Source organism: Parasteatoda tepidariorum, chromosome X1, assembly GCF_043381705.1.
Source record: "Parasteatoda tepidariorum isolate YZ-2023 chromosome X1, CAS_Ptep_4.0, whole genome shotgun sequence".
Lineage (NCBI taxonomy): Eukaryota > Metazoa > Arthropoda > Arachnida > Araneae > Theridiidae > Parasteatoda > Parasteatoda tepidariorum.
This window is the reverse complement of record NC_092214.1, coordinates 78,519,843-78,544,053: the sequence shown is the minus strand read 5'-3', so window position 1 is coordinate 78,544,053 and position 24,211 is coordinate 78,519,843. Positions and strand designations below refer to the sequence as shown.

At 29.3% G+C, this 24,211-nt stretch overlaps 1 protein-coding gene across 2 annotated transcripts in view; it reads right to left on the bottom strand.

Moving 5' to 3' along the window:
* The window catches only part of LOC107437025 (alpha-1A adrenergic receptor-like), a 60,797-nt gene that overhangs the window by 10,394 nt on the left and 26,192 nt on the right, over nucleotides 1–24,211 (bottom strand). For both annotated transcript variants that reach the window (XM_021148720.3, XM_016048889.3), the window contains one exon: nucleotides 15,186–16,254. In XM_021148720.3, the coding sequence (XP_021004379.1) occupies nucleotides 15,186–16,197 (1,012 nt within the window). In that variant the 5' untranslated portion in view covers nucleotides 16,198–16,254. The remainder of the gene's footprint in view (nucleotides 1–15,185; nucleotides 16,255–24,211) is intronic.

Genomic DNA, 24,211 nt, shown 5'->3' with positions numbered 1-24,211 from the left:
ATGTCAAATACTATGTTTTGTAGAACAAAAATAGAGAAAGTGAAAAGGTCATCAGTACTTTGTTAAAAAAGAAATGAACAAAAATAGTTTTAAACAAAGTAGATATATTCGCCACTGATCGACCAGTTAAAATTCTGTCCGCGGGCCGGATAAAATCTTCCGGCGGGCCACAGTTGGCCCGCGGGCCGTAGTTTCCCCATCCTTGGTCTAAAGCTTTATTTATGTTTGAGAAAGTAAAAACAGGTGGAGGGGAGACCGACTTGCACACTAAAAACGAACAATTTAGCTTCTTTGTAGATCTTAAAAAAAAAAAATTCTTACATTTTGCTAAAATGTTCTGCAAAAATGTTTTATATTCTACTTTTTATAGAAAATGAAACACTCTGAACTTGTCCAGTCGTTAATTAGGCAACGAGTGATGGGCGGAACCTTTTAACTTTATGGTTTTTAAATTTTGTACTTGCTAGGAACTAGGTTCAACCTATTATGTGCCGAATTTTTCTCTTTCTTGAGTGAAGAAGAAAATCTCGTAGAGATATTGAAAGCGGTTTCTTTTGATGTTAGTTGAGAATGAGCCAAATATTTACGTTTTGGCTTTAAGGTCGGTTAACAGCTAATTTTACTAGTTTTCTACTTCTTAAAATAAAAATTTAAAAAAAAGAAGAAATAACGAGCTCAAAAAATCACATGCTATAAAAATCAAGTGCGAATTTCTGCAGGAAATCCTATAAAATACATACCCTTTTGCGAACCACTTTGGCTCGTTTAATAAAATCCTCTTAATGATAACCATAGATTTGCTGGTATAACTTATTTATTTCATGAATCTGGGTCATATAATTATTTACAATAAGATACAAAAATATATATGAACTGCAGAATAGAATATTCCGGAGCTCTACTGCTCCCTTCTCTTTCACTATATCCAGTCTCTCCGATCATTGTATTCCATCCTTTCTCATAGTCAATAACCAAAAAATCCTCTTTCTTACAGGAAAAAGTCCTTCGCTCCATCCCCAATGCAGGGGAACGACACTTCCTGTGTCCCTTACCCTCAGGTCAGGAGTGAATCAAATGCGCGGGATTATTAGGTAAACCAAATTTATTTTAAAGAGGTACGTACCTTAATAATCCTTCCCATTGTTAAAGACCTTTCTATTTTTTAATACGCAAGGAGTGTAAGCTTGGGATTTTTCCAGTTTAATAATTAATACGAGATAAAGTTACAAAGACTGTATAGAGATGAGGAAGCGTTTCATCGTTTTCAATTGTTAAAAAATGTGTATTTTATAAAATGGAGGTGAGAGGAGAGAAAAGATGGCCAAATTTTATGCACCTTCAGAAAAATCACTTAACATCTCGAAGTTCAATTTTTGCTTCTGAAAACGAGTACTACTCAGATTATTTGACACAAATTTGGTCTGTTTTGGTTCACCTGGGATTTGATTCCCCATGCTAAGGGCTGGGGGTCTGATCAGACTGCACTTTCTTGTCGTAGTTATTCAAAATACCCTCGAATGTAATGCCACCAGATTCGTGAATTTCAGACTCTGAAAGCGTTTAACGATTAGGGTTGAGCGATTTGGGTCCCTGGTAATGAAGTCTGGTGATTACTTCCTCCCTCAACTCTCAGCCAGCATTGTTTTAAGATCGTCATTAATGATGAATCCCAAGCAGCCACCAATAGCCCATTAGTGTAGTTCCAGTGTGAAGTTAACTACTAAACCAAACGTAGATCTTTTGATTTTTTTCTCGCTGCTGTTCGCCATTTTTGTGTTGAGTATAGTACGGTTTTTTCCCTCATCATACATGAATGCAATGCTGAAAGGATATTTAGAAAAAAATTATTTTTTCTGCAAGACCGTTAAAAATCGTATGATAGAGTATCATGAAAGACGTTTTACGAGCTCGTATGTAAATATTTGACAGTTCTTTTTGTTTACCTTCTAGCAGACGTAGAATTTATAGAAATTCAATTTTGGAGCAATTGATGAATCACTTGTATGAATAGATGCCTCTGTATAATGTAGGAGTAATATAAGTCTTTTTAAAACTTAATTTTTCTTATAAGCTTGCAAATTGATTAAGATTTAGGGTCGTATGGGATATGTTATCATAACCCAGTATTTTTAATTTGATTTTATCTACTTTTTCTTTGATTTCTAAGTATGATTTTTTACTAAACCTTTTCAACGAAGAAAAAACTTTATTAGGTTGCGTTCCTTTTTGAATAATGGAAGGTCGAAATTAGAAATTGTTTGTGGCCAAGAACGCGTGTTTGATGTCGTGTGGCAAGGTTCAAGGAAAGGCTTTTAAACTGCACCACTCAGCTAAGGGGCTAGGGATTTATTTACAAAGCACCGACTACAATTACTTTACAATTTACCGACTCTATAACCTTAAGTTCAATAATTCCACAAACTCTTCAAAACGTCCTCTTTTTCATTTTAATTCTTCGGCCTTTCAGTCTCTTTTTCTCCGACATACCTTATTACTTTTTGTAATTTTAATTTTTGAGCTAATTTCATATTACCCTCCTTCTCTAATAAAATTTGTTTTAAACAATCCCTAGCACAGAGCATGAAATTTCAGTTCTAAAGTTATTAGCCAGATTAAAAATTTTGATCGCCACTATTTTCACGAAAACTAGGAACAATTTCTAAAATGTTAACAGATGTAGTATAAAAAAATTTTGGTGTCCGAAACTATAAAAAAATGTAGTAACAAAAAAATGGAAACACATTAATTTTAAAATAATTATAACATTAACTTAAATTAAGGTTCCCGAAAGGTTTAAATGGTTGCAATATGGTGCACATATCATTAAAAGTAATTAAAATAAGAAAAAATATCCTAAAATATCAGAAACCATCTGTTAGTTGCAGGCCTAAAGTAAAGCACTCAGTCTCGTTACTCTGAGAGTTTTACTTTAGGCCTGCAATTAACAGATGGTTTCTGATGTTTTAGGATATTTTTTCTTATTAAATTAATTAAAATAAGAACAAATTTTAGAAAGCATTTGTTAATTGCAGGCTTAAAGTCAAACTCTGTCATACTTAGAGTCAAATCATTGATTTACTTGAGTTAAATTATGTTACACTGGAGTCAATCTTTATTACTCTGCATATTGCTTTCATGATTTTTCGCCTTTCAATATCCAGCCCTGTTTTTACCAGCGTCATACACATGTGTATCAAACTCTTGAGATCCCTTTATGTGCATCTGCCAAGGTTTAATTGAGAGAATACTTTACAAAACAGAAAATAACAAAAAAATGGATCCTTACACAAGTTAATATTAATTAATAAATAAGAACCTCCTAACCATACAAGTATTAAAATTACCATAACAAAAAATACTTTAAAACACTAAAATTAATCATTAATATGGTTAAAGTAATAAATCTGTTTGTTATTAATAATAACCGTGATTATTATTAATAAAACCCTCGTTTTTTGGTAAATGTGATAAATTATGAACATTAATCACATTAACCGGTTATTACTGACTATTGCCAATGAACTTTGGTCTATGTGATTAATTAGGCATAATTCATTGATGAATTAATTTTAATGCAATTTTTATATGCTGTGATAATAAATCTATCTTTGTAGAAATTAGTTGAGTCGAAAAAGATTACGAGAAGTATGGATATTTATTTGTCTTCCAATTTTAGCAACTTTAAGAGTTAAATTCTTTTATATCGTCATATTTATTAATGAATGTTAATTTTTAAAATCGGTAATTAATTTTAATAATAAATAAGTTTTAATATAGTTATAAAAGACTAATTAAAATATTAGTTTTCGGAATATGGCTATTATTAATAATATTTTTAATAATCGGATTAATCAAGGGTAGTGAGAACAATTGTTCGGTTTGCGCTACTCTAATGTTTTCTTAAAGGTAAAGTACCACTGCCCGATACATATTTCCTTAGTATTCCCGACACTGGCGTTTTTAAAGTTAACTGTTAATGCCCGGTATACATTTGACCTGTATACCCTGCACTGATGTTTTTTAAGGATAAGTGTCCCTGCCAGGTATACATTTGCTCGGTGTATCCCTCCCTGATGTTTTTTTAAGATTAGGTACCACTGCTCGGTACACATTTGCCTGGTATACCCTACTCTGATGTGTTTTTTTTAAAGGATAAGTGCCAAAAAACGTAAAAAGAATTAAAACCGCCTACCACAATTGTATGACAAATAAACAACGTTCAAAGATATGACTTATTTCGCATAATCAGTTTAAGTATCTATTACAATGCATATGACCTATGAGCATTTCAGAAATCACGCATTTTTTGTTTTCAATTTGCTCTGGCGAATCAAAAATCACTCCACAGAATTTTCTTGCTTCCCTCAACGTTGATTGATGGATGTGCTATCATCCACATGTAAGAATGATTGGGTTCGCGGATCTTATTTATTGTGATTCTGACATTCCATCGACATCAACCATTTTCCAAGAGTCTCGATAGATGGTAGTATTTGGCCCAAAAAACATAAAATATCCATACAATATCTAAACTATATTAGATAAATATTTGTAGTTTTCGGGAAATTACTTCAGAATTTTTTTTTTCATGAAGAAATTAAGTTCATTAAAATATTTTCATTGTTACAATATGAAATAAAAATATAATACCTAATATGAAATCAAAATAGATATTAAATTTTTTTTGGTTGGAATATCTGTCAAATATCACTAAATGATATTAATCGCTAATATTAATTGGATATTGGAGAGGAAGTCAGTCAAAGTCAACACGTACGGAAGTAAAAATGAGTATGGTATGCAGATCACTTATCATCAAGATCATATAGAATTGAGATTGTTTAACATTGACGAAACATTTTTCCTTCAGAAAACAATGCATTTAAATTAAGTTCATAAAAGGTAACTTTATTTTTCAACTAATGAATTATAAATAGGCAATTTTACAAATTTTTAAATAATTGTCTTCCGCACAAATATTTTTGTTACATTTAAGACAAATAAAAAAAAATCATTCATATTTTTAAGCTCATTTAGTTCTATATTCTGATCTTAAATTATAAAAGAATATTCTTTCTTATTCGGAAATTTTTTTCCCTTAAAATATCATTCACACGTCCTGTTTTATATTTATTTGTTCTAGAGAATTTATTACAAAAATCAAAATTGATCTCTCTTCAATTTTCCTCTTAGAACTAATGTGAATGTATGAAGAACATTAATAACAGAAATAATAAAATCAATCTCAGACATGGAATAATATTTTGCCCCATGCACTTCTCCTACTTTTATTTACAGTGCATCAACGCATATGCTTCAAAAAATTGCATACCTTACTATTCGAGATTTTTTGATAAATATTGAAATGATGAAAAAATAAATTATTTTTTGAAAAATGTTTGGGATCAGGAATTCTTTAATTTGCATAACTAATTGCAAAGTAATGACAAAAAAAGCAGAATTAAAACTTTTGACTCTCTCTTGGACACCATTTTCCAGATTGCGGTTTAAATTACGGGGGTCAGAAATCTGAATCCATCGATAAAAGATATGCTTATTTTGAGAAATTGCTTGTTTGAGTTTCAATTTTTGAGCAATTTTGACGATATAATTATAATGTATATGAAAATTGGATCATTTAATCGAAAATTATTGAGAATTGTATCTATCTAATGCAAATCTTTTTCTTATTAGCTTACTTCACTCAGTTGTATAAATGTCATATTTTTACATTTTTACTTTATGAAAAAATTTGTTTCTAAGTTTTTAATTTCAACACATCTGTAAGTGATCAATTCATCAATTGTAATTATTGATATTTCTTTTGGAATAAACAATAGAATGAATTTTAAACCTTCGCTCAAAGTTCTTAAGCGTTTGCATAAATTTAAATAGAAAAAAGAAGCATTTTTTTCTTTTCTTCGTTTTGATATTTTATAAAATAATTATTTTACTAGAAATGGAGCAAATTTTTCAAAATCGAGCCATCATCACGTGAGCTAATTTTCATTTAAAAACTCAAACTGTTAGAACTAGAAGATCCTCGTTGTGTAGTGGCTTTCAGGGTAGTTTTATATCTCTCGTTACTTAAAAGAAGTTACTCTAAACGAAGAAACACTAAAAAACTATCGGATGAAAAAATACATCAATTAAGTAGAAAAGTTAGTACAGAAACAATAAAAATACATATTATTCTTATGAAATTATTGAATCAGTTGGATGTGGCAATAAAATGAAAGTGGTAAATAATAATTAAGAGGCAAGAAGTGTGAAAATTATGACATTTTGTCTTTAGATGTTTTATTTAATACACGTTTTTAACATTAATTTTAGTTATAAAATTCCTTGTATCTACCAAGAAAACTATGATCGTAATGTACCAATGGGACACAACGCGAATTCTTTCAATATTTAATAACTACTGACAATTGCTGAGTTATATGAATTGAAGAAATTAAAAACTTTGGAGTTTAAACAGTTCATGAAATATTAAGAGAATCAACAGATTATGAATTAAGTTTATGTAATGTTCGCTATGCTTGCCCTCAATGTCCATGATATGGCACCGTCGAAATCTGCATAATTCGCCTCCGTTGCAAGTTAAGAAAAGAGCATTGCGGTATAGGAATCAAGTAATCATCTGCGACTGCATATAGTCCCGTTTAATTCAGCTATTAAATTAAATAATTATGCTTTCAAAACTCTATAAAGGTTTTTAAACTCGTTAGATAGAAATTTAGTTTGTGCTATTTTCTTATAAGCAAGAATGAATGGTTTAAGTATGCATGTTTTGGGTTTTATTACCAGAATAATTTTTTTTAAGCAGACATAATTCTTTTTCTCGGTAGAACACAGTGGATGCTCCACGAAGGCAGCGGTTACAAAATATTTTCAGAATCATTGTCGAAAATGAAGACCAAAAAATAAATACAAATAAACATTGAAGTGAGAAAAATCACCGAAACAAAAAGGCTGTAGTGAGTGTACGAAACGCCGAGACACATTTGTTTGTCGAAGTGGGAAAAAAAGGAGCTGAAAGTCGCTTGTTAGAAATACCTTCTAGTGATAACCGGCTATCAAGCAGGTTCTGATGTTCCGAAAATATACTTTCTTTCATTGTGAGTTTCACATTTTGCTATTTTTTTTCCTCACTTAAATTCACTGTTTCTGAATGTGTATTCATTTGCGATAAGGAATCTAAAAGATTCATTATAGATGATCTTTATCTAGCACCTCCTTATGTTTTTATTTGTAACTGCAATTTTTCTACGCAGTTTTTAATTTCATCACGATTTTTAAAGAATAAAAAGCAGATAAATCAATTCAAATGGAATTTCAGAAACTGAAAACTTAATTTGCATCATAATATTAATTTTATACGTAATATTTTATGTTTTTTTTCTTTTATAACTGTTGTTGAACAGCCGACCCACTTTTTGAATTTACGACTACTAGTGTACAAATCCACAGCCTTGTAATTTTGAGCCAATCCAGAAGACAAAGAAATTCCTGGATCAGCACCCCCAGAGGTATGATTTGTTATGGGAACATGGAGGACTTTGCGACCCAACAGATTTAACGTGCATCAGTCACCATTTACTGAACGGGGATTATTCGGCCTGCGAGGATCGAACCCACGACCTCTTCGACATGGGCCCAGTGCCCTACCAAACCCAGCCCTTTATACGTAATATCAAAGATTAACATATTGGGAGTAAATTAACACTTTGTGGTCTGCTCCTAGTAACCAAAGCTTTTTTACCATTCGAATCGCATATCTATCAGCGAACCATACTGATCTTAAAAAATATTTTTTTTCTCCATGATTTTCAAATTATGTTTATCCCATAAATAGTAACAAAACTGCGAGTAATGAATAAACCATTTAAATCAGTTTGTTAATAACATTATAAAACTGCGAGTAATGTATAAACTGTCTAATAAGTCTGTCATGAATCTTATTATAAAACAGTGACAAGTCAGTTGGAAAATTGAAGTGACAACAAATTGTCATCAAATGCGGGGAAAAAATTCCCATATTAACTGCTACTTCACTTCTAAAGATTTTTTAAATCAAATTACACATTTTAGCTATTAATATATTGTAGAAATCACGATTGTGTTAAGAGTATTAATTTTCATTGATAACTACTATACTGTTACGCTTTTTTATAAAAAAAACTAACTAAATTATCACTACCTTTAAAAGAGATTATGAAAAAAAAATCAAAAGTGTGTTATGTCATTATTTCCAAATAAATACAAAATAATATCTTTTCGGATAGATAAATTGGTCTTGACGAAATTCTTTTAATGTAATAAAAGAAAGAATAGGCTAAATTTAGCTGACAGAAATGAAAAGAAGAAGAAAAAGCTATCTAAGTCAAAGAAACAAGATATCTACACTGGTTATCATAAATTAAGGAAAATTCACAAAAATCGCGATAACTCAAGAAATTACACANTATAGATATATATTTAGCTATGGCTTCTTTTTATTTTCAAATCATTATCGTAAATGTTGCAAAACAACATATTCATTTAGTAAAGCAAAGCTGCTTCTCCATTTTCATTCTAAACATAATATAAAACAGAAGTTTTTTTCAGAATGGAACTATAATAAATACAAAAAGAAAATTCAAAAGTATTAAATATTAGTGACTTTGTAACAGTATCAAAAATAAATAACCGAGTAAATAATATTATGAATAATTGTAAAGTGAAATATATTTCTTACCATTTTTGTTTGTACGAGGGTTGTAAATTAAATAGTGGCAACTTAACCTTGAAACTCACAGAAGGGCGGGCATGCGTAAATAGGGTATGGGTGGGGGGAGGTGGCGCTGTTGTCGATGTGTAGAGTGCAAAAAACAGTCGATTTGCTTAGAAGGGTAGTTGTTGCGTGGCGTTAAAGTGAGGAGTTTCGTTTCCATCGCTCTAAAGCATGTTGCGAAAAGGCTTAATGACGAAAAAAGACGAGATGCTTGAACCCATCGTGCTACTGTCCTATATGGTAAAACATTTGCTCCACAGGCTTCCACTAATCCTTGATAGCATTCTGTTGCATTTTTGCCACGGGCAACCTCGATTGTACGCCACGACCGTTGATCACCTTTTGAAAACATGCTTAAAAACGATGGAAAAGAAACTCCTCACTTTAACGCCACACAACAACTACCCTTCTAAGCAAATCGACTTTTTTTTTGCACTCTACACATCGACAACAGTGCCACCTCACCGCTCCCATATCCAATTTGCGCATGCCCGCCCTTCTGTGAGTTTCAAGGTTAAGTTGCCACTATTTAATTTACAACCCTCGTAGGTTAATTCATACTTACATACACAACTAATAAATCAAATTATTTATTTCCGTGAAAAGCTTAGTTTTAATACTTACACTAAATAGATGTCCGAAAATATCGTCTCCCGAAATACAGTTTGAACTAAGTAATAAATTAATATTTCACTTACCTTTTAACATAACATCCTTTTTGCAGAGAAAAACGTCTATAACACATATTTTAAAGATATGCCGTCGAAATATACGGCTATTTGATAGCTGTCTTACGTCACATTACAATGGGCCTACTAAACAGACTGCAATAAGCCTAACAAATTTCAGTTTGCAAGGTACAGGATTTTTCCAATCCCCTTAAGACATATATAAGATCAGTAATGTAATCAAACATTGTGAAATTCCATAAAAATTTTGATAGTTTTTTGGTATGGAAAGAGATTTCCTGAATTAATGAAGAAAAAATTTAAGTAATCTTTGCCCAAACAATTCGGTCAAAAACAAATTTTTTTTTTTTTTAGAGTTTCGGCACAAAACTTTTTTTTGTGATAGGAAGTAGAGTTAGTTGTCATATAAAATTTTTTAAAAGCATTGAAAAAGAACCCTCAATATACAAAGAAAAAGAGAACAATTTCCCAACGGCGTTAGCCGAATTTTCCGACATTTTTTACTAAACCACTTCAGCATTTTATCGGAAATCACTTGAAACTATTTGCAGACAAACGCCATGCTATTTGGGATGAATGGATGAAAAAAAAGGCAGATATATTCAAAGTAAACATTCGGTTAGAAAAGTTATTGTTTTCAGACTTTTGCTCCGCTAATTTAATTCTGTAGTTTCGAATTGATTGAAGATTTATTTTAAGCATATACATTCAAAATCTGACTCTTTTTAGCTATTGTTTTAAGTTGTTAAAATAGGCTTTTCACATGCATAAAATAAGATAAAGCTTTTTTCATTCGAGACTTTTTGAAAGCGGGACCTTTTCATTCGGACATATTTGGGTAATCAATTTTGTCTGACCTGGAAAACTTTTCGCTTGAATAAAAAATCTAGACTGAGAGTCAGCTATTGTAATAGATGAAATCATAAAGCACACGAGTGCTTATTTAGGGAAATACTATCTCGTTCGCTAACGAAAAAAGATTTGAAATCGACGCAAGCTTTAAAAAAAGAAAAAGTATACTTGTGAAACCATTTGTACACACTTGATTTCATCATAACTCTATTTCTAACTGAATGATCAAAATTTTGTTCTGATCATAACTGTATATCTCAAAATGTCTAAATCCCATAATAGCAAACTAAATTCTTATGACGATGCTTGGCGAGTAAGTTGTAAAAAAGTTAGGCACAAGTCAATCTTCATCCAATGATAGGAATTAGTTTACTGATTTTGAAAACAATAATGAAAGAGCATACGAAAATAGTGGCAGACGTCATTAAAAGTTAACCAAGTTACACTATTTTCCCACACTTGATAAAATATTATAATTTCTTAGGCATTTCAAATATTTCGAAGCTCAAAAATCGACAGACAATAAGATTAGACAGACAATCGTCAGACAATAAGAAACAATTTAAAATGCAGGAAAAAAGTTAACAAAAATTAAAAGAATTACATAAGGTGAAAATAATAAATAAACGAAACAATTTTATTTACAAACGATTATATCAATAACGCACTTTTTTTAAAAATAAAAGAAAAATAAATCGTTTTCTATTTTTCACTCACAATTTGTTTATACTGAATAAAAGTAGTTTCAACCAGATGCTGTTTGAAAAACAAAATATTCTATTGCAACAGTTTTAATTTGAAGTTAGGTAGTCAATTAGGTATGTATGAACAATTGTTTCATTAAAAACTACGAATATAGAATATGCATATTATAACATAAAGAATTTAAGCAATTTTTCTCATTATCAATGCGATACATAAATATCTCAATAAAGAAACAAAACAAAAAACTTAAAAGCGGTAATTCTGAAAATTTAAGAGCGAGCCTACCAATCTTATTATTTTATTAAAAATTGGCGATGAACTGTTGTTTGTATTGTAAAATACAGAATTCACGAGAACTTATTTCTCGATTTTGTTCAACTAAATGTGCAAAATTCTGTAAATGCTTAATGAAATTTTTATCTTAATAGGCTAGGCTTAAAACTCTCGCACAACCTTACAACGTCTATAAGAATAAACGTCGTACGGTTGTGCTAGTGTTTTTAGAGGAATTCTTTTAAAATCTAACACTTTGATCGTAATAATCACTACTTATTATTTTATTAAAAGACTCGATAATTACTGTAATTTAAAGTTGGAATAATATCAAATAAAAAAGGAATAAATAAAGTAAAATAATTTATATTTCAATTAATAATACTTGCAAACAGAATTTTTTTTTTCATTTTATTTTAAAAATCGAATTTTTTAATAATCGAACTTACAATCGAAATGCTTATGTTTATAATGGTTAAAACTTCACTAGTCAAAAATAATAATTTCATCGACTATTTGTAGCAAGCGTTTACGGATGACAATTAAAATTTTATCATATTTTCATTATGTTGTATATTTAATCGCATTAGAGAGCATAAAAATGCAGATTTGATGGAACGGTCATATAACATTGTCAAAAAATAAAATAAGCTTCAAACGAAAAAAAGCATAAATCTCCGAATTCTATTTTTTCTCCACCAAAGCACTTTGACTTCTAATATTTTGGTATAATTTTATTTTCTCTATTACATACTTTTCACCAAAAAAAGCACTTTTTGCTTCCCTCTTTTACGCATACCATTGCAAACGCAGGGCTAAAGAGAATAGAAGGGCTGGTTCACTCCGCTCTTAGAGCTGAAGCTACGATTTCCCTCCTCATGACGTCACTGTGTCCACAGATCTCGGAGATCGCAAGCAAAGATATTATGATAACTTTGCATCTTTCTCTTTGTAAAAATAAGTTAGACTTTTTCTGGTTATTAGCCTTCAAACTTTACGTAATTAACACATTATTTCCGTTCATAAACATAGTTCAAAAAAAACTTTCTTGGTTATTATATTAAAAAAAATACCATTTTAAACTTATAAAAATGTTTTGCTAGTTGGTGAAAATGACACGATAAATACTTTATTTTAAAAAGTTCAGTTTTAACTTTAACTATTAAGAAAAATGAAGGCATATATCGACACTTTTTTTATCTACATATTCTTTTATAACGATAAGTTAAGTTAAATTTAGAATCCCTGATTTTAAAATATGTCGTTAATAGCAATTTGTTCATACTTAATCATTAGGAAACATCAACCTTAAACGCTAATTACTGAAACAAAATAATAATTTAGGTTCATAATGACATTAGAAATTTTACAATTGTTTATAGACATTTAAATTTACGATGATATAATTTATAGATATTTAAATTGAAGAGAATATAATTTTTAAAAAAAATCATAAATATTTAGAATAACTACATTAAAAAATATGTTATGAAATTAGGAGAATTTCAACTATATACTATATATTTTATTTATACTTTTTACTTACATTTTAATTTTCTTTGACTTTATCTATTTTTTAATTCTTTTCACCTGCCTTTCTTTATGAAGTAACGAGGCGGTTTCTATTTAGATAATGAATTTTTATAAAAGTTCTTTACGACAGAATAAACGTATTGCTGTTTTATATTAACTGTGTCATTTCGGAATCCATTCTTTACATAGTTGTTCATTTACTTTAGGGAACACGCGAAAAATTATACTTTTTCCTTTTGTTTTTATATCAGAATTTTTGCAAGTTGCAATCGCGCAAACTGGCATTTCGATAATAGTTTTAAATTCTTGTAAATTCACTGCAAAAACTGAGGAAAGTCATTATTGAAAATAACAAATGTCTTAGAATATCTCGCAAAAAGAAATGCTCCAATATTAGTTAGAGCTAGTAAGGCCGAACGCTGCGTTCTTGAAGTATAAGTGCGAGCTTTGCGCCAAAGTGACGTCACTAGAGAAAATCGGAGGATTGGCGCGGCGAGAGCTACTTCAAAGGACTGAACCAGCCCTTCTATTCTCTTTAGCCCTGTTGCAAACGAGCATTGGATTTTGGATTGAATTATTAATTGGTTAGGACTAATTATAAGGTTAGGACTAAAAATTTATAAAGGATAACGCAGAATAAGTTAAAAGTAATATGATTTTAATTTAGTATTTATGAAATATTTATTGTTTAGGTGAGATATCCAAAAGATTCTATTTTTAGATCTATCTAAAGTCTACTTTTTCTAAAATAATAACAATGCATAATATTCATAAAAAAGTAATCTAATCAAGACCACCGAGAAAATTATTCGATATAATTACGCAATGCTATCAAGTTCAAAAATAATTTTGAAATCATTGTCGATTGAAAAGTTCAGTTGAAGAAGGTTTTGAAATATCTGACAATTAAATAAAGTATTACAGTCTTATTTAAATATACAACGCTAATTTATTTTGGTAAACAACGCTAATTTGTTTTGGTAAACAACGCTTATTTATTTTGCTAAAATTTTAAATTTCGTGGATTTTTGCATACGAAGTAATAAGTGACAGTTTTTGAAATCTCTTTTTGACAGCATATTTCGACGCCAAGACTGCGAACGCTACGACGCGAACTGTTTAAATAAGTATTAATTATTATACATTTTGCGCATCAGAAGCTCACGGAAAATAAATAAAGGTGTGGCATAATCAATCGTTTCGTTATCATTCTGATTTTTTTTTAGCAAAAAGCTGGAAGTTGAAACTATATTTTGTTCACATATAAAAAAAAAGTTTCTAATACTTGAATGAAATTAAACCGTTCCAATGGTTTAATTTTTTATTGGTGTATATTTGAGACCATTCAAATATATCGCATGCAACTGATTAGCTTATTTTTACTCAGAAGGGCGGGTTAAATCCCCTTATTTTCAAGTTACTCATAGAGAAATGGAAAATTTGGAATAAAAGTGGATTCTACGAAAAGAGTTTCAGAGGTCAAGAGTTTTGAATAAAAAAAGGAAAAAATTCATAAAGAATGCTCCACTCAAAATTTTCTGAAATGAACGTGAATTTTGTTTCACGCAAAATTACATTATTTATTTGAATTTGATGCTAAAACTTAAATCAGTACAGTTCAATCAAAAACCGGGGAAAGAGTGTTACGACCATCTAACGTAACCATGGGAAGTTGTTTTTTTCTTGCAAAGGGGAACCAAAAATATACTTCGTGAACTTTTATTGTAATTTGATAATCACTAATAGATCCACATAAAAACAAAGTTCAAGCAAAATTCAACTTTTATATCAAAGTGTGAATAAAAGAAAAATCCTAATTCGTCGAAAGAAATGTATATCTATTTACAAGAAAAAATTTTGTGTTAGATTTTATATAAATGATCAGTACAAAATGATGACACATATTAAGTAGATGCCTTCTACTTCGCACATGAAAATCATGCACAATTTATTAAAAAACTATTTTGGCTGTTTGGTTTTAATTTTGCTAACTGTAGATTTTTACGTATCACCTTCTTTTGTTAAAACAACAAATAAGTTTAACGTTACGAACGTTGATGAGTTCATAAGAGGGCTCCAAAATAATTTCAGAATAAAAATGCAACCTACAATAAACTGAAATTCAGAGTTCAATTATAAAAGTGTTTGTAGCTCTTGCTGTAACATTAAATTCTTATAATTTTATGAGGAACACTTTCAAAATATCTATTTTTCATGGAAAGTTAGTAATGATTTCTAGTATCACAAAATAATTCCATCGTTAAAATCAGATTTATTGCATTTTAAAAGACAGTTAAAAGAGAATAGAATTAACTGTTCTTAAACATAATTTTTCAAATAAAATGATGAACATAACTTACCAAGAGGTAGAATGAAGAAGAAAGGAAACCAACAGAGAATGAAAACTCCAACAACGATGCCAAGGGTTTTTGCAGCTTTCTTTTGACGTCTAAATTTTGAGAGACGTCCTTGCAAATTAGCCATGGTAAGTTTGACATTTGTTTTGTCATTTCCAACTCGCGGTGCATGACTGAGAACATGATGTGCTCCAGCATGGACTCTTAATGTTAGTTCTTTAGTTGTTTCATGGCCAGTCTTGACGACTTTGACACCGGTTTGCAAAAACTTAGTTTGCTCAATAGCAGCTTTATATATTCGGAAATATACAATGAATATAATAAAACAAGGAATATAGAAAGAGAAAGAGACCGAAAAGAGCACGTAACCCATCTGCTTGGTAACCTCACAAGTATAAGGATTTTCCGGAGGAGGTTCTTTCCATCCTAGAAGAGGGCCTACTGAAATAAATACCGATAAACCCCATACTGCAACACAAGCTGCTACAGCTCGTCTGTGTGTCACGATATTAGAATAAGCTAAAGGTCGAGTAACACCTATATAACGATCTACACTAATAACACAAAGACTGACAATGGAAGCTGTACAACAAAGAACATCAATAGCAGCCCAAACATTACAGAAATCATGACCGAAAATCCACTGCTTGTTGTTCATTTCTAAAAACGCTGAAAAAGGAAGAACCAGAATTCCCAAAAGTAGGTCAGCAATTGCAAGATTCACAATAAAGCAATTAGTGGTACTACGGAGACTGGAGGAGAAACTAACTGCTAAAAGGACTAGAAGGTTACCAAAGATCGTTAGAATTACAATGGATCCCAAAATAGTACCCAGAGATATCATTGTGAAATAGTCGTAAAGAGACATTTTACTAAGCAGTGAGCTATTAGTAGTCCAATCCGATGAATTGTTCCATGATGTTTCCTCAGTTAAATTTATTATGATTATTGCTATATCGGAGATCTTGCTACCCAATGGTAGTGAAATTTCATCAAGCTCCCTCGTTGGCGCCATGGTTCTTCTTTCTTTATGACGACGCTTTATCTTTTTTTCACATCATTTATTCTGCATCTAAAATTTTAAAAAAATAGCTTGTTATAATCATGATAAAGAGATATTTACTTAATTAAAGACTTTTATCAACAGTTTGGAAAACTAAATCGCTTGTAATCAAAAATCTAAAGAATATTATTTAAAAAAAAAATTTCTTTTTGTGGAGAATTCTGTTTTTCAGTTTTTATTTCTTTCTACTTGCTGTATAAACTTATTTCAATGCTTGTTGTGTAAACTTGCTTTCTGAGTAAACTGATTTCAATGCTTGCTGTGTAAACTTATTTCAATAGATGTTTCTTTAAAAAAAATGTGAAGGATTGTAAATTTTTAAAATACAAATTTACCAGTCAAAGAATCTATAATTTCACACTTATAATTAATCTTGTCAGTTTTTTTAACTATTAAAACATGCAGAAAACAAACTTGCTGCCTCCACTAATTAAAGTCATTCAGATACATACTGGTCAAATAAGGTTACTTTAGTTATTCTCGAAGAAACAATTTGGGTAACAAGAAATAGCAACTCATTGACATTCGAGGGTTCTATAAAAAAATTAGGGCTTTGGGTTGGAATAATGGCTAAATTGAAGCTAAAAAATTCCACTTAGTGATAGTTTATCAGAGTGGAAATAATTAATTTGTAAATTCACTGTTGAGTGAGCAATTTGAGTATCTTAGCAGCTTTGCTCCGTGGCCCATAGTAATATCTTACGAAAATTTCACTCTTTTTTCCACATGTGTTACATGTAATAACTATTAGAGTGAGATGATTTTGGAATTTTTATACTTAAGTTTTCCTGATGGCCAGTGTTATCCCATGAGTTTCGACAAAAATCGCAGTATTGATAAGCTAAGTTCGAGAATAATGAATGTATTTTATTTTCATTTTATAATTTAAAACTTTTAGTTTAGTTTATATATCGTAATAACCAACTATATTACACTTCTAATGGTGGCCAATTTTTGGTTGCGTGTTTATCAATTATGAGGGTAGTTATCGGGCCCGTGAAGGTCAATGGTCACATGCTAGTGGAAGAGATATATGTAACAGCTTGTGCAAATAATGAAACACATAAAAGTAATACATAATATTGTAATTTGTTTTTATTCCCAATTTCATCAAACTTTAATCTAGTAAATCTACTGAAAGAAATCAATGAAAAAAAAAAGCCTTAAATATACGTAAGAATTCTTACTTAATATAAATAGTAAATCTCTTTCGTCAATTTTATTTAAAATTTATGAAAGAAATATAGTCAACATTTGTAGGCATTTTCATAGCAGTTAAATTTTATATTAGTATAAAAAAATGGAGCTCTTTCCTGCTTTCCCGAAGGTATTTGATACCAATATTTTTTAAACAAATCGCACTTCTTGTTCGCTCTATAAATTATATCAATATTTATAAATAAACCGATCGCTCAATGACTCATTTATTAATTTTTGATGGTTTAAAATGAAATATTTAAAATTTTGAAGTAAAACTAATTAAAAACATTTTTATTTATAATGAATATAGTGTTTAGTAAATGAATATAGTAATGAATATAGTGTTTAGAATATGGTGTAGTAATTTTTATAAAATTTATTTTAATAAGCAATGCATAGTTTTTCGGGTCAAAAAATTAGCTAATCTTCTAACAAATTAAACCAATACACAAAATTTGAAAGTAGAAAAATATTTATTTGTTTATTATTATTTAGAAAAAATTATTATTTGGATCTATATTCATTACTTAAGAAAATTATTTACCGGCCATTACTAAATTCACGAGACAGTATTTTAAAATTTATAATATTGTAGCCTCGGTGTTTTGGAGGTATGGCAGTTTGTTATTACTACGCTTATAACGTTTTGTTTTTTTGAAAATAAAAAAGGAAATATTTCCTTTTTTAATTATTAATGAACTATTTTATATAAATTGTAAATAAAGTCGTAAACTATTAATAAAATAAACTGAGGTGACTTGTTCATTCTCGTATAAAATTTCGTAGTACTTCTTTAAATAGGAAGACAAAAACAGGATAAAATTTTTTTATTTTAGTTCAATGTACTTAGTATCTTTTCAAAATTTTTAATTTTTAAAAATATGTATTATCATTTAATTTTTTTAATTTATTTTTTCTTATTAAAATTTGTAGATTTAAAAAAATAATCATTAAAATATATTTTATAAAATATGTATTTACATTTTTTAACAGAATATTATGTAAAACAGGCATGATGATGTATTTTCAAAAACTCAAAATAAATTATCGATACCTAATTGTTTTCTTGTTATTCAAATTCGTATGAGGTAAGTAATATTATTTTTATTCGTTTTTATGATGTTTTTAGCAGAAATAAAAATTATTAATTTGCAATTTTTATACTTTATTAACTTTTAAAAAATAATAACTTCAATTCGAAAATTATTTTTAAATCAATAAAAATATGATTTAATCAATATTAAATATTTTGATTTTTTAAAATTTATCAATTAAAAGTAAATAATTAAGATTTAAGAGAACATTATAATGTATTTTAATTTGATAACTTTACTTTTACAATCGCTAATAAAATTGGGTAAACATCCAAAACTGCAGAGAGAGAGAGAGAGAGAAAGTCTTATGGTACTTTAAAAAATTTTCTTAACGATGCTATCGCAAGGTAAAAATATTTCGCCAAAAAGCTAATCCTCCAGCAGTTCATTTTTGAGCAAGCTTTTAGAGCCTGAACTCATCTCTTATATTTCTATTCTAAGATTGCTTAAGATTGCTACGGCATTAAATTCCGTACTTCGAAAAATATTTTTATCTCTGAGATAATTCAGTTTTAAAAATAAAAATTGAAAGCATATAACTTAAAATTTCCCTCTGGAGTGTATTGTTTAGATACTTACTAAATGCGTCCATTAATGTATAAAGTCAGAAATTCCTGACCGGTATTTATAACCTTAATTTCGCAGTAGATAATTTAATTTATTTCCATTTTCGGAAAGGTAAAATGTTTAAATTATGTCTCCAATTGTATTAGTTCGGATTAAATGCAAATTGACTTACAGAATTTCGATGCCATTTGAATTACTAAACAGTGAGAATCATTGGATTAGAAAGCATTAGTTTGCATTTAGAATTCTTATTTATACCTTATTCGCTGTGATTTAAACGCTGTGATTTAAACGTTGTGATTTCGTTGTGGTTTAAACGTAACATGTCAATAATAATTCTTATTGACTTGTTACGTTCAAATTTAGATTTGCTTTTCTTTCTCCTTTTTCAAAAGAAAAAAATATTTGCGATTTTTTATTTACTTATCATATGTTATTCATTTATCATATGTCATTCATTTATAAGTTTAAAAAAAGGAGACGAAATAAAATGAAATTTTGCATGAAAATATATCAAAGTATGCTTAATATATTTGAATACGTTTGGTATATTTGAAGCTAACAACTACTATTAATTATAAAATAATTTAACTTAGTTTTTTTTAAATTAAATTTTACAAAAACCACGGTATGAGATTTGCGTGCGCTGAAAAGATTTTTTTTAAAAATTATGATTTTTCAAGTAATGTGACACAAAAGTGTTAATAGAAACAACATAATTATATGATCATACAGAAGAGAAGAAAGGAGTCGGCATTGAAGCTATTGAATTGCTAGGAGGAAAAGCATTTTACAGGTAACTTAATCCTTCATTCACACTTAGCGTAATGAAAATTATATTAAAATATACTCTCGAATAAAACTCTTTTGTATCGAAAGCAAATTGTTTTTTGATATGAGTAAGAGAAGAAGCAACAAAATGCATTGTTATCTAAACTCAATACTTATATAATGAAAGCACAATGTTTCTAAATTCTCTTATATCCGTTAAATACTTTAGATGACTATATAGAAATTTTTTATGCATTTTTATATGTCTGTGAAGGATTGTTCTAAATTTTTTTATCACAGAGTCGATATGCTATTGCAGTAATAAAGAATTTAATTAATAAATATTTTTATTTATAAACTTTTAAGTCAAATATTAAAATTTGAGAGGATTTTTTTGTTAAGATTTTGGAAAGGATCTGTCAAGGCAACTTCAATATTACATGAAATGCTTTTAATAAAATATGAAATTCATTTAACAAACTATTTATTTTTCATCTAATAAGTTTATAGTAAGAGAAATCACAAGTACTTGGAATTAAATTGAATTTTTGTTTTAGATTTCTCAAATAATTGCACAAAATAAAGTTGTCATAAAAGCTGCATGAAAAAAGAGTGTATTGCAATTGATTTAAGAAATTAAATTAGTATATTTATTAAACACATAAAGAATATGGATCTCTATTGAAAAAAAATATGAAAGGATTTTTGGACAAATATGAAAGCGATGTTGAATAAGCGTAGTAATGCTCTTAGTACCTTCAACTATATTTAATCAGACAAAAAATAGATTAAAATACCAATTTACTGTCCTTCAAAAAAAAGGGTTTTAGTTTAAAATTGTCGAACTGATTGATTATAATAATAATTTAGTCAAGATTTCATATGTATTTGAATGGTTGTTCTGTTTAAATGTATTAAATGTTTATCAACAGCATCATTCAAAAACTTGAGTTGGAGTTAAGAAGAGAAAGATCTTTTTGAGCGTACTTCTTCGTAAAGTTTAAAATTGTTCAATTATATAATTATTATAAAGAAAAACGCTTTCAATTATTATAATAGCGAAAAAGCGTTTAAACCTGGCCTTTGATTACGTAATATGGTGGTCTTCGTGAGGCATGAGGCTTCGGTCGCTATGTTCAATTTTCCCTACTTCATGTAAACAGCATGGTTTTGTAACGAAACAATTTTGTATTCTTAGAATTGTTGTGAAAGCAATTGTAAGATCATGCTTTTGAATGGAAAACAAAATCAATCATGTTTTAATCTTATTTTCCCATCAGCTTCTGATAGTTTAATTAAAGGTATATCTTGCTCTATATTTTAACCCTAGCAGCAAAATAACTTGGTCCCTCATTGGATCAATATTCACGAATCTTGGTTTTGTAAGGGTTCAAAAGGCCATTATTTTTCCAAAATTGGTCCCATATAGAATTGTTTGATTTACCTGATATTTTACACCCACTTTACAACCAATATCTGTCATATATATCCTATATAGAATTTTCAGATTTACCCAATATTTTATATTCATTATTCAGCAAATATAGGTCCTACGTAGGCCATTCTAGAACCGATACGAAAAAATCTAGATATCTCAATATTGGTCACTCAGTGCATGCTCTTCTAGGACCCATATAGAGATAATTTTGAGCCCAACTGGGGCCAATTTCAAATTGTTGCTAGGGAAAACAGAAATATTAAGAGTAATTGACTAATGTACGCAAGAACTCTTAGCCGCCTTATTCATTTGAAATTAAAAAACAAATAAATGTAAGAATATTAGTTGTAGTAAAATTACAAAATTAAAATAAACTTTATAGATAGAATATGTTTGAATTTAAATTTTTTTTGTTTTTGAATTTTTGCCCAATATGACTTGTAAAAAAATTTAAAGTGAAAAAAAATATTTTTGCTTTCATAACTCTACCGTTAAATTTTAAAATATTTAAAAAAGTATGGTATATTAATAAAATTGATTTTAAAATCGCTTGAAAATAACCATGCATTTCCTTAAAAATAAGAGTTTTGAATAGAAATTTCAGCAATTGCTTTGCTAATAAAAACGTAAACTTTCGTAACTAATGTAATTTTTTAAATGAAGTTGTTTTGGCAAGTATTGACCAAATCAACTCTACGCATTTACAAGAAATTTGTTTACAAATACAAATTCAGTAATTAGAAACAAAAATTGAAAATTTTGTTTTTGGTTCTTACCAGGTTTTATTTTAATTGGTTTAGTGTCTGTTAGTCAATATGTGTGAAGCAAATCTTGCAATGGAAAGTGCAATAATTTAAGTACTTCAATGCTCCTGAAAGGCAGATGAAAATGCGATGATTCACTGACAGACATAATTTATCTTTCTTTTATCGATTTTTTGACATAAGCAAACTAACAGTCAATAAAAATAGTGAAACAGTGAAAACCGTATTTTTCATGTGAGCTAAAAATGAGATATGTCAAACCAAAAATGAGAGTCGAGTATCACTTTTGTAATAAACCTCTAAAATTATTAAATCTTTCCTTACATATTTTTGAATGTTATGTATGCCATTTTTTTGTTTTATTTGTGACAAATATTAAATTTCATTTCTTTAATTTGTAGTTCACTTAAAGAAAGCGTTTTTGTTTTTAATTATTTTCTTACACATAAAAGAAGTTTTTTAAGGTATCGAACTAGTTTTGGCAACTTTTCTTTTAAATAGCAATATAAAATTTAAAAAAAAACAAGTTTATTTATTTTACTCTCCGTAAAAACGTATAAAACTAACAAAAAATTATTATTTTCGCATTTTCGCTTTTAAATGGCTATTTTTACTGACTTCAACTGCCCTAGAACCTTGACATCGGTTACAGCAAGATTTAGAACCAATCATTTCAGAGGAATAAAATTCTCCCGGAAAAGAACAGGACATACGTTCTCTGCAGAAACTGCCCGGATGCCATGTTGACACCAAGACACACATTCAAGACACTCACTACACATATTTTGAAAGTGGGAATGGTACCAATTGAGGACAATCTATGAGCTGTTCTCTACAGTCAAGAAGAGCCGAAGCTGGGGACCGCAATAGTCCAGACTTTTGACGTTATCTGAAAATTCAAGGACACAAAAACAACAATAATGGCCATTTTCTGGTAAAAATAAGGCACTTTTTTGCATGTACGTTAAACACTGTAAAAAATTTTTTTGTTCCATAAAATAGGAACTTCTTCGAGAATTTTACTTAGAAGGCTAACAACTATGTTTTGAACTATTTCAGAGCAAGTGCATATACTGCTGAGTTAGGAATCAATGAAGTAAAAAAAGCAAATTTTTAAAAATTTTCGTACTTATCTTTGTGAATAAGTACGGCCTTCTGAGCACAAGTCAGCGGGTTCGATCCCCGGCCCAGACAGCGCATTTTCGGGATGCAGAAAATTCTCAGCGGCAATGTCGTATGATTATGCGGCAGGTAAAAGATCCCTGGAGTGCCTAATTGGCTCTTGGCATTTCCGGCAAAATTAAATTCCTAGTACACTTTAGCATCCAAATAGAGTCTCTGTGCTGCCATCTAGTGTGGCAGAAACTAGACGTCCAAATTAATATGGCCAACGGTATCTCACCCATTGTGGTGGTCCTGAAAGAGTGGATACCACTTCTGGAGAACGCACTAGGTCTGCTCATCGGGAAGACTGATGGTGCAGCTCATAGGAAATAAAAAAAATCTTTGTGAATAAACATGTATAAAAATGAAATTCTTCTTTTTTCTCTTAGTCTGTAGTTCAAAACATGTGAATTTTAGAATGCTCAGATTACAGGAATTTTATATTCATAATAAACTTGATGACATAATAGAAAATTTTCCTTAACTTGTCAGATACCTTAAGGAATATCTTTTGGTGATAACTGCAGTGGTTTTGGACGTGAACTAGAATATTATGACATTATAAAAACTAGGTTGTTAACTAAAAGGTTAGTAAATGTTATCTTAACAACAATGTGTTTTTAAAATGAGGATTTAAATACATGAAGAAAAAAACAGTATTTTCATTGAAAAATTAATGAATGTTACACCTTTACAACTACGTATTTCTAAAACAAGAAATTAAAAAAAATATTGTTTTCTCTTATATTTGAAAGCATTTCTTAACATTCTAAATTGCATCTTAAGTAAATGATTCCCCGCATTTTGGCTGAAAATTTGAAAAACCAAAACAAAGTATCCCCATCCATTTTTTCTTAATTCATTTAACAGCTTGAAAGCTTCTTGCACAACAACTCAGCCAAACAAATATTTTACAATGTTGAGCACATGAATAACTTTTGATCTAATGATCGACATTTCATATATGA